General features: G+C 41.5%; 1 protein-coding gene across 4 annotated transcripts in view; it reads right to left on the bottom strand.

The window, feature by feature from the left end:
• The window catches only part of LOC142489216 (multidrug and toxin extrusion protein 2-like), a 524,115-nt gene that overhangs the window by 322,441 nt on the left and 188,975 nt on the right, over positions 1 to 12,699 (bottom strand). For all 4 annotated transcript variants that reach the window (XM_075589594.1, XM_075589595.1, XM_075589593.1 and 1 more), the window contains one exon: positions 625 to 722. In XM_075589594.1, coding sequence (XP_075445709.1) covers positions 625 to 722 — 98 coding nt within the window. The remainder of the gene's footprint in view (positions 1 to 624; positions 723 to 12,699) is intronic.

Genomic DNA, 12,699 nt, shown 5'->3' with positions numbered 1-12,699 from the left:
AGCCCTGCCCTCTCTTTAGCAGTGCACCAATTGTATCTAGTGCCTGCCTGGTCACGGAAAAAAAATAATATTATTACTATCAAAACAAGGGGTGGGCACATGATCTTCCACACAGAACTTTGCATCTTGGGTACTCTTCTGCAGCACTGACATTGATTTAGTGAACCCCCGAGGCGAATCTTTGCCTATTGATCACAGGAGAGTGGATCAATCGGCAACTTAGCTAATCACTTGTCAGTGCGCAGATTGTATTGATGCACATATTGAATGGAATTTTTTTTTTAAATGGCAGCTTGAACTGCTGCTTTAAAATATAAGTGCACAAACATCCAAACATTAGGACTGCGGAAACGTTCAATGAAGAACTTACACCCTAAGTTATGTTTTGGGCAACTTACAATAGAAAAAGCTGTAAGTGCAGTTGTTTTGTGATTAGCCAGGAGGGTAATGCTTTTGCAAAAGGTCATGGAGTCTTGATTCAAAACTTATTGGGATGTGAGCGAAAGGTGATAGTGGAGGAAGGAAAGTGTATACAAAGAGGAAGGGAGTATGTTATATATGTTTTATTATTGCTTGTGTATTATTAGTTGCAAAACTAATTAGGTACAATAAAATCTACTGTACCTCCCCAAGTATTCACATGGAGTCTCTTGACACGAATATAAAGGAACAAAAGCAGAGCCTGGGAAAACTGAGCAATGGTGTTAGCCCAAGCTGATCCTCTGAAACACAAGAAACACATCACATGAATGGAGATTTCGAAAAAAAAAAAAAATTTTTTTAAATATTTCTATTTCTCTCACATGTTGAGTATTTTTCAAGGTAAAAATAGATTCAGAATTCTCACTTATACTGTAGATTCTACCACATACTGCACCGACACACTTTATTCGAGCAAATACCCAGTATGTACCTGGCAGATACCTGGAATTCGCCGCTCCTCACCTCTGGCAAGCCCCGTTGCGTTTGCCTTCCCAGCCTGGATTCATGCCTGGCTGACGGGCGGCTGATCTGTTAAATGATAATGATTAGGATTTAATAGGCTGCAATGCTTCGCGTGTCTACCAGATGGCATAAATTCATGAATTGTAATGCAGTATATATATATACTGTGCAGTATTGCAGCCAGCGGGAATAAAATGCTTCAATCCCTGCTTGGAAAATACCTCAATGCACTCGGGCAGAAAACAGTCACAAACCTCAATACACCCGGGTATACCCGAATTCGTGGGACTAGCCGAGCTCGAATAAAGTGTGTCGCCAGTGTAACACCCGAATCGCCCCAAAGGTGTCTTCCTGAGAAAGCATGAGGAAAAGAGATGCTTCAAAGACCACAACCTGGAGCTCATCAGTCCCTCCCCCCTGCATGTCTGCCATGAGATCCAGTACTGTACTATGCTGCTGTTTCATTCTTCCAAAGAAACTCTCGTACATAACACCCGAGTCACCCCAAAAGCATCATCGAAGGGCAGCCAGAGGGTGTCGCTGTTTGCTGATGTTTTATAATGTTATACCTGCTCTTTTGCATTCTGAAACTCAGCAACCCTCCCATCCCCTGTACCCAATATTTCAACCGAACCTGCCTATAGATTGTAAGCACCTTGTGGCAGGGCATATTCTAACAAAACATTGCAGGCCTATCCTACCTTTTCTAGCACAATTTTAATCCTGTCTGTAAATATTACTTATATCCATAATGATGTCTCTAGCTGTCTATGAAATGTCTCTAAATTGAATGTAAAACCTGTGCTCATTTAATGCAACCATGTATTATAATTGTGGCTTTTCTTGCCTGTCTCTTGTCACATCATAATTGTATTAATTTTTACATTTTAGCTGTTCTCAAACTGACTGTAAAGTATTGCGATGCCCCCTTAAGCGGCCTGTATTTTGTAACCTAAAAATACATTTAGAATTCTCACTTACAGTAAGTATCACACACTATTTTTGCATCTAGGAGATAAAGCAGGTTTCCCACCATAAAAATGATTCACCATTTCTAGTTCTGACAATGATATTTGTGTACAATAAATAGTACACATTTTGAATTGGGTAAATTTGTACTGTGAACATAGTAATCTTATAGCTGCAAAAACTGGAACAAAACAATACACAAATCTACACCAGATTAATCAAAGGAAAAAATGTATTTTAGTTTTCTTTTGAAAAATCTTTTGCTCTGTTATGTTACCGTACGTAGCTAGGGGACTTTGATAAGTAAATACCTAACTTCTTCCCCACTTGGAAACACTAATTTATCAATGTCTCCCATCTGCAAAACAAGTGCAAAAATTGCATTAGATTTATAAAAGAAAATAACCCATTGCCTTAAATTGCAACGGATACAAGCATTTGGTGTTGAAGCTAGTGCAGTAACATCAACCCAGGCAAGCTTACCATTGTCAGCAAACTTTCCCACTATTGTTTGTGAATGCAATGTTACATAGTTACATAGTAGATGAGGTTGAAAAAAGACATGCGTTTATCAAGTTCAACCCTTTGCTAAATTTAGATAACAGATACTTTATCCTATATCCATACTTACAGTATATTGATTGCTAAATTTAGATAACAGATACTTTATCCTATATCCATACTTACAGTATATTGATCCAAAGGAAGGCAAAAAAAAAACCCCAGTGAAATATCATCCAATTATATCTCATAAGGCGAAAAATACATTCCTTCCTGACTCCAAGAATTGACCATCAGATTACTCCCTGGATCCCAATCCTTCCAATGTTTACTTATTTGGTATATCCCTGTATACCTTTCCTTTCTAAAAGTTTTTTTTTTAACAAATCTATTGTATCTGCTATCACAGTCTCCAGGGGTAAGGAATTCCACATTTTAACTGCACTTATTGTAAAGAACCCTTTCCTTTGTTGCTGGTGAAATCTCCTTTCCTCCAACCTTAAGGGATGACCCTAAGTCCTTTGTACTGCACTTGTGATGAATAGTTCTTTTGAAAGCTCCTTGTACAGTACCCGGATATATTTGTATATAGTTACCCTATCCCTTCTTAGACGGCTCTTTTCTAATGTAAACAAATCTAATTTGGCTAGCATCTCCTCATAAGTTAGATTGCCCATCCCCGTTATTAATTTGGTGGCTCTTCTCTGCACTCTCTCTCTAGTTCCATAATGTATTTTCTAAGGAGTGGTGCTTGTCACAGGAGACCGGTACTTTTAACACCTTTATCTACTGGGATCATTCACTAGGCAAAACAAGGTAGTGGAATAAAATTAGGTTTATTCTGGTGAGACCTGCAGACATACAGATATTACACAAAATACAGAAAATATACACTTCCTGGGGCTCTGGGGGAGACAATAGCCTAACTTGGTGCAGGGCACCCGCTTCAGAGGCTTACCCTGTTCGCTCCTGGTCCAGAAACTTCACAGTACCTTCCTCCAGGAAGATACCAGCCTCTATAGCTTAAACACGGGCAAAGCGAAAATAGAACTTGACCACAAAATGCAGGACAGTCTCAGCGAGGTAGGCTTCTCCGGCTAAAAACGAAGCTGATTGCTCTTCTATTCGCAACAGAGCAACTTTGAAAAGCCCGCTAGAGCCTCACCGACCTAAGCCTGAGATCATCTGGTTCCCCGATTGACCAGTCCCCTTACATTGACTTCGGTGTTCTATGTCTAACAATGGATCGTAACTCAGCCAGCCAATCAGATGGGGGGGGGGGTGCTGAGCCGGCTCGAAAAGTCGGGTGAGCGCAAAATATGAATTGGCCAATGGGAATCGTGTCTACAAGTAGCGGCTTCCCCCAGCCAACCCATTGCTTCCCGCTGGGCAGGCTCCACCAGGTCTGGCTGTCCAAGTGTCTTCCCTGGGTTTTCCGGACCCAGTACTCAGCCCTTCCCCACTCACCAAACTGTTCTGACACCTCTGGACTTTCCTTCTCCCCTTTGATCCACAATCTCTATACAGACATTCTGGCACCTATGTAAATGCCCGGGCTGACTGTATAGAGATTAATCCACACAGTATAGAACATATTACATTGTTTTATTAAACTTATACCTTGGGGAAAACCTTATACATATGGGGGAAATGGGTCTGGGATACTTCGGGTCGAAAACCAGGATTCTGGGGGTCACTGTGTAGCCCTGGTGCAATTCACCTCGCATACCCGCAGATCCGTTGGGGAGAGTTATGGGACTAACAGTAACTTTGTCCCCCGAACTCCTACACAAGATCTAAATACATGTTGACCCAAATATCCCCCTTGAAACTCCCACTCCGGAAATCCTATGTTTATTATAGAAGGGGGAACAGGTAAAACACACAATAGAACAGATTTTTGGTATACTTTACAGTGTTTTCCATGGGTTTCAGGGGAAACCAGTCGAGCTTCACCTTTACCGCCTACTGTCACATTGCCTACCGCCTACTGTCACATTGCTACCGCCTACTGTCACATTGCCCAAAATTGTACTCCATACTCGAGGTGTGGTTTTACCAACTTTTTATAAAGGGGCATAATTATGTTTACTTCCCTTCCATCCATTGCCCATTTAATGCAAGATAAGATCAGGAATACCTAAATGGAAAACAAAATTATTAGTAATAGTCAGCATGGATTTATAAAGGATAGATCATGCCAAACTAACTTTATTTGTTTCTTTGAGGAGTAAAGTAGGAATTTAGACCAGGGTAATGCAGTTGATGTGGTCGACTTAGATTTTGCAAAGGCTTTTGATACGGTTTCACACAAGACGTTGGTGTACAAAATAAAGAAAATTGGACACAGTAATAATATGCACCTGGATTGAAAACTGGTTAAAGGACAGACAACAGAGGGTTGTCATAAATGGAACTTTTTCAGGTTGGGCTAAAGTCGTGAGTGGAGTACCTCAGGGATCGGTACTGGGACCCTGCTTTTTAACTTGTTTATTAATGACCTTGAGGTTGGCATCGAGAGCAAAGTCTCCATCTTTGCTGATGATACTAAATTGTGTAAGTTAGTAGAATCAGACCAGGATGTAATTTCTCTTCAGAAGGACTTGGAGAGACTGGAAACGTGGGCAGGTAAATGGCAGATGAGGTTTAATACAGATAAATGTAAGGTTATGCATTTGGGATGCAAGAATAAAAAGGCGATTTACAAATTAAATGGGGATAAATTAGGGGAATCCATGATGGAGAAGGATTTAGGAGTGCTTGTAGACCGCAGGCTTAGCAATAGTGCCCAAAGTCATGCAGTAGCTGCAAATGCAATTTATCTTGCATTAAACGGGCAATGGATGGAATGAAAGTAAACATTATTATGCCCCTTAACAAAGCATTAGTAAGACTACACCTTGAATATGGAGTACAATTTTGGGCACCAATCCTAAGAAAATACATTATGGAACTAGAGAGAGTGCAGAGAAGAGCCAACAAATTAATAAAGGGGATGGACAATCTAAATTATGAGGAGATGCAAGCTATATTAGATTTATTTACATTAAAAAAGAGGCGTCTAAGAGGGGATATGATAACTGTATACAAATATATTTGGGGACAATACAAGGAACTTTCAAAAGACCTATTCATCCCACGGGCAGTACAGAGGACTCAGGGCCATCTCTTAAGGCTGGAGGAAAGGTGATTTCACCAGCAACAAAGGAAAGGGTTCTTTACATTAAGGGCAGTTAAAATGTGGAATTCATTACCCATGGAGACTGTGATGGCAGGTACAATAGATTTGTTAAAAAAAAAGTTGGACATCTTTTTAGAAAGGAAAGGTATACAGGGATATACCAAATAAGTAAACATGGGAAGGATGTTGATCCAGGGCTTAATGCGATTGACAATTCTTGGAGTCAGGAAGGAATTTTTTTTTCCCTTAATGGGATTTTTTGTTTGCCTTCTTCTGGATCAATAAATAAGTATAGATATAGGATAAAGTATCTGTTGTCTAAATTAAGCATAGGTTGAACTTGTTGGACGTACGTCTTTTTTCAACCTTATCTACTATGTAACTATGTAACATGATATATTACACAGCTTAGGCAAACCATCTTACAAGCCTTTTTAGTACACAAGGTGCTGGGTATAAAAAAAAATCTAAAAACATGATAGAAAATACTGTCCCTAAAAAGAGTATATATTTTTAAATATGATAATGATTTCTTTATTGAAACTTAGCCTTTTCTATGCCACAATGGTTTTAAAGCATAACCTCATGTTAGGGAGGTTGAGCAGTTTTCTACTGGGGTTAGAAAGTGATGGATGCCTATGTTTCACTTTGAACTTTGCTACTAAGGGGTTAATCTGTTTATTTTTTTTTTTAAATTCATGTGTGTAGTTCACAAGACCTTGGGCAAAGACGTTTCACCAAGAAAAAACATGGATGTTCAGAGTCAGAATGTTCAAGGATTATAGACAATGTGACATAGTCCAAAGATGTTAGGCAGCTTTCTGCCCCATTTTAGAGCAGAAAGTGCAGGAATAGCTAAAAATGATCCGTTCCACAGCTTCACATTAACTCAGGCAGCTGGATGGAAAATCCAGACCACAGATTACAATGGCTCTAGTTCTCCCTCACCTGCTCTTCTAATCACATGCACAGGTATTTAGAGCAGAGAGGTTTTGCATTTCACTCTCTCTCCTTGGAGCCTGGGGGCTGGGGGTGTCGCTACTCTCCTGCATCCAGTATCGAGGTTGACGGCCTCTCCACGTATGACAGTACCAGAGGATTTGCCTGGACACCACGAACAGATAAGACAAAACAAATGATTACTGCTGTTGCTAAAAGACTGTGCTGTATCTTGTGTCCCTAAATGAGAGAGCATTGTTTTAAGCTGGGGAACCAGTTTAGTTGGCCAGCAGCTGTTAGAGAGACTGATTCTGATGTGTAGTTAGATCCCTGAAAGGGATAGGATTTGCTTATATGATTTTGGTTTTATTTCTTGAAATAACAGTGTGGGAAATATTGTAACACTGAAATGTGTGAACTGCTGAATGAAAGTATCTGAGTACCTCTAACCTACACATGTTAAAGCTGCAGTACCTTACTAGGATGAAAATAAAGCAGGCAGAAGCCTGAGTTAAGCAGCATAATACTTTGCATGATCCTGTTTGTTGTATAATTAACCCTAGAAGACTGTGTCGGGAAGAACCCAGACAGACGTCAGCACTACAAAAGAGGGGCGTTTGTCACATATGGTGGAGAATGCGGGTCGACACTAAAAAGTCTGTGGGTTTGCAAATAAATGCGGGGGTTTAAAATGGCCGCCGAGCTGAACTAAAGTACAGATGCTATGAGTGAAGTCTGTCCCAATGTGTATATCAGTTGTGCTTTTAGCATACACAGAGAATGTGCGAAGTGTGGATGCAATAGCACCCTGAACCCAAACAGAAAACCAAAATGTTTTGCTGAAGAAGAAAAAAAAAAAAAAAAATTGCATCTAGCAAGTGCTGTTTGTAAAGCTAATGCATTTTGCTGAAGTGAGTGAATTTGCAGCTAGCAAGTGCTGTATGCAAGTTGCTGAAGGGAGTGAAATTGCAGCTAGCAAATTGTTCCTGCCGGGTTTCTAAAATGGCCGACGTGAAATGTTTATTTTGTAATGTACATAATCATGAAAAACAGTGTCCCTTCAGGCCATACGATGATGATGATGATGATGATGACGACTCGTATGTGGCCCCTGGAGGAGAGCCGTACCCACAGATGAATTTAGTATGCTGGGCCTGTCATAAAGTAGGTCACATGGAAGATGTGTGCCCCAAAATTTTCAAAGACAAACAGCTGCAAAAGCAAGCAACGCCCTATGTGTGCAAGCAAGATGTGGAAGCTGATACCAGTGAGCGTGTGCCCAGTACCACTGATATCTCTGGAGCTAATAAAGCAAAAAGAAAGAAGAAGAAAAAGAAAACTGTCCCTCAAGTCACAGGGGAAGTGACCGAGCCACTTGAACCTGCGCTGTCAGGACATGCGTCAGAAAGGCGCCAAGATGTGCTGCATACCGGAGTGACCAGCAGAATTGTCACGGGAACAGTGGCAAAGGAAAAGGAGGAGCAAAGGGAAGCTGAATCCTTGAACCAGGATAAAGAGGCTTTGGTTTCTGCACTCCAAGCTGCCCGCCATGATTATGAAGTCCTGCGGCAGGGATTGATGAAGGAGCGAGAATGTTGGAAGAAGGAGAAAGAATCTAACAATAAGGTGCGAGAATGTTGGAACAAGGAGCGAGAAGCGAACGCCGAGTTACAGAGGTGTATACTCCCAGCTTTACAAGAGCACGAGGCTTTGAAGAAAACAGAGTCTCTCTTACGGAGTGAGCTGGAAGAGGTGACGACTAGTCTGGAAAAGGCCAACACCGTAATTGCCACCATGGATGAAAAACAGATTAAGTCTGACAAATTGATTGCTATCCTAAAACAGAAATACGGGAAGGCTCTACAAGAGGTTCATGCGCTCAGCACAGAGGTGCAACACTTACGCCTGGAGGGCCACGGTCTGAACACAGAGCTGGGAATGTTGAAGCAAACCCATGAGAATGCCCTAAGTGAGTTAGAGACTGTAAAGCAAGAAAATGAGACTCTGAAATTGGAAAATTCAGATTTGACTGACCAAGCAGAAAAAGTAAAGAAACAGTTGACTCAGGAAAAATTAGAAGTGCAGGAAGCACTGATGCACACTCAGAGCCAGCACCAGGAAGAAATGGACGCTCTGAGAACAGAATTGCGACATGTATGCACAAAACAGAATTCTCTCGTGGAGGAACTTAACATTTTGAAAAAGGAGAAAAGCATTAGAATAATTCAGAAGCACTGCAAAGCTCTTGTCCAAGGAAGAAGGGAAAGAGAAAATTATCGGCGTAAACGCGCCGCAACTATCATCCTACAGGCTGCCTACAGAGGGATGAAAATTCGTCGGTTCAATCACCGGAATAAAGCAGCCTGTGTTCTTCAATCATTCTACCGTGCCCGCATGGTACGAAACAGGTTCCTCATTATGAAAGGAGCAACTATAAAAATCCAGTCTCTGACTAGGATGACACAGAACAGGATTCGCTATCAAACCCTGAGAAATGCGTCACTGGTTATCCAGCGGTACTTCCGCCTGAATAAATGTAGACCTCAGGAAAGAGAGGTCCAAGACTACATGCCTGCCGGCTGCAAAGGTAAAATACCACAGGGTACAGCCGGAGTTAGTGAGAGCCCCATCAAGGTGAAGGTGCTCCAGGTAATCAGTGCTTCATCTTCTAAGTACCATAAAGGTTCAAAGGTCGCAAATCAAAAGCGACGAAGGTCAACGCTGGCCTTGAATTTTTCCGGATCTCGCCACTCTGGGCCACAATATAAAGACAAAGACTATCCGGCCCAAGAGTTCCGTCAGAAGCTAAAGAAACAGTCCAGTCATTTGCAGTTTGCAGCGGCCTATGAAATAAAGTCAGGAAATTTAATGGACTGGAAGTCAAAGAAAAAAAAATGTGTTTGGGGAATTGACCGATATTTTTTTTGTTATTACACGTGTGGACTATGTCACGGACACTTAACTATGCAAATAAGCTATTGTAGTTAAGGTATATTAGGCCTCTAGAATAAGCATTTTGTCAATGTTACAGTGTTATATTGGTTCTCTGTGTTGAAAATGTAGCTAAACTACAAATTAATATACAGGGTTGATGGCCCTTTCGGTTGGTAAATATATAATGAGGTTCATATTCTACAGTAGAAAAACCCAGGGAGATAATAGAAATTGTTTGGTTTTGTGAATATATTTAGCATATCCTGGGTTGTAAGAATGTGTGCTAGACACTTATTTTTCAAAATAGTTCCCTAATAGAGAGCAACAAAATATGTTTGCCAAGTATAGTCTCTTATGACGAAACCTATTGTCCATAATTGCCATGGAAAAAGTTCATATTCGTATCATGTGAATACTTAATGTTGTACTGAGGAGTTAGCTCAAGTATTTCAGGTAGGACGCTCACCCCAGTGAGGTCCATGGCCGCTCACCCCAGTAGGTGTGAGCTGGGGAGGGGGATATGTGACATAGTCCAAAGATGTTAGGCAGCTTTCTGCCCCATTTTAGAGCAGAAAGTGCAGGAATAGCTAAAAATGATCCGTTCCACAGCTTCACATTAACTCAGGCAGCTGGATGGAAAATCCAGACCACAGATTACAATGGCTCTAGTTCTCCCTCACCTGCTCTTCTAATCACATGCACAGGTATTTAGAGCAGAGAGGTTTTGCATTTCACTCTCTCTCCTTGGAGCCTGGGGGCTGGGGGTGTCGCTACTCTCCTGCATCCAGTATCGAGGTTGACGGCCTCTCCACGTATGACAGTACCAGAGGATTTGCCTGGACACCACGAACAGATAAGACAAAACAAATGATTACTGCTGTTGCTAAAAGACTGTGCTGTATCTTGTGTCCCTAAATGAGAGAGCATTGTTTTAAGCTGGGGAACCAGTTTAGTTGGCCAGCAGCTGTTAGAGAGACTGATTCTGATGTGTAGTTAGTTCCCTGAAAGGGATAGGATTTGCTTATATGATTTTGGTTTTATTTCTTGAAATAACAGTGTGGGAAATATTGTAACACTGAAATGTGTGAACTGCTGAATGAAAGTATCTGAGTACCTCTAACCTACACATGTTAAAGCTGCAGTACCTTACTAGGATGAAAATAAAGCAGGCAGAAGCCTGAGTTAAGCAGCATAATACTTTGCATGATCCTGTTTGTTGTATAATTAACCCTAGAAGACTGTGTCGGGAAGAACCCAGACAGACGTCAGCACTACAAAAGAGGGGCATTTGTCACAACAATTAGAACAAAGTTCTGTGATATACAGTGCTCGAATGTATAAGGTCACCAATCCAATACAATATTAATGAAATAACTTGATTGAAGAGAGTTCATAATACAGGTATCCAAAGTCTCAGTGAGTGCTTGTAACACAGGTATGCACTTGTGTAATGAGAAGCGTATTAAGTCCTGGTAGGTGATATAGAAGTTATATACAGTATAAAACAACTCCCACTGTTGACACCTCCTATTAGGACTGCGTCTCAAATGCAGAAATAAATCCTGTGTGTGATATCCCAGCAGCAACCAAATATAAGTGAATGATAAGTGGTTACTCACAAATGGTATCCTGTAGCATCTCTGTTGGCTTGCATCACACGGTGTAAGCAGATGAATGGTCCCAGAAGGGAAAAGAAAGCGGAGCACAGCCGCGCAGGCAAGGGGTTAATCCAGGACTTCAGCAGGTCTGTTGAAAAATTCTTTAATGGACATGCAACAACATGGTGCAGACAGGTAAAAATAGGTTCCTCTTACGCGTGTTGTCGCATGTCCATTAAAGAATTTTTTAACAGACCTTCTGAAGTCCTGGATTAACCCCTTACATGCGCGGCTGTGCTCCGCTTTCTTTTCCCTTCTGGGACCATTCATCTGTTCAAGGATTATAAATGAGAAATGACACAATTCAGTACCGGTGGCAAACAGTTACAATTCTCATCACCCTGTGTTCCAGGACAGAAGCAAGGAGAACCAGATCCAAGGGTCCCATCTGAAGAAGTCGGCCAGTGTGAAAGGAACAGAAAAGATTGAAATGAAGATTGGGGATTTGTTGGACTGGAAGGCAAAGAAGAAGAAAAAAAGGAAAAAGAAATTGAAGTCAGAGTTTCCCGGCAATGAAGATGGCATTGATATGTCTGGGGAGCTTTTGCTCAAAACAATGTGTTTGTCGAAGTCTAAAGGTGACTTCCAACCTCCATGTTTCCTAAAAAGCATGTCCTTAAAGAGCTGTGGTCATGGATGCCATAGAGATATAGCCAAAAGAAGTGACAAAGGTACATTAAATGACCCCTGTACTGAGAGTTTGCTTTGGAGCAGCGATGATTACAATCAAGAGACTGATGTGACAAGTACTGATGAAGTTGGGAGTGAATGTGAAGTTGTCCATTGCATGTGTAATATGCAGGAAGAAAACTACTCCCATCAAAACCTAGTAAAATAGTCGCCACGCACCAGTCTCTTGAGGATGTACAGCATGTAATAGACGTGCTCGATAGACTTCAACTGAAGATGACCGGACTACAGACCAGGGATTACCTAGATCTCAAGTATTGGTGCAAGCCGGGGAAGCTGCATGCAATGGATATGAATTGTTACCCGAAACGTAACCCAGAAGACTCCACCCCCACTTGAACCTTGTCCTAAGAAGGGGGGGCATGTTTTAAACTACTGTAGGAAGGACAAGAATCTGAGAGGGGAGAAATGTGAGGAAGTGAAGGGGTTAACTCCTTCACTCGGACCACTTCCTAGCTGTAAGGTATGCGAGTGTGTTTCAAGTCAACTTCTGATTAAAGCAGAGTTTAAAAGGCAGGCAGCTTCTCCCTGTTAGTGTCCCTGAACCAGCAGGAGATGAGGAGCCCAGAAGGATTGCCTGGAACCAGCTGGTATTTGCACTCAATGCCAAACTTGCAGGGACCCAGGATTCTTGTTCAAAGTGGATTTGCCTGGGAACATTGTGACTCAAAACCCTCATCATACACTTCCACAAGTCTGCAAAGAAGCAAGTTTCCAGAACCTGCAAGGACACAGGTTGGTGTTTTCGGAGGACTTGTCAGGGAACAACTGGAACTCTTTCTCTATGTTCAAAAACTTTTAAATACTGCTTATGTTGAGCTGCACTTCATATCTATGTGCCCTGATAAACTGTTTTTCAGAGTCCCAGAAATAAAGTCAGAG

Source organism: Ascaphus truei, chromosome 3, assembly GCF_040206685.1.
Source record: "Ascaphus truei isolate aAscTru1 chromosome 3, aAscTru1.hap1, whole genome shotgun sequence".
Classification (NCBI taxonomy): domain Eukaryota; kingdom Metazoa; phylum Chordata; class Amphibia; order Anura; family Ascaphidae; genus Ascaphus; species Ascaphus truei.
This window is presented reverse-complemented; position numbering and strand designations above follow the sequence as displayed.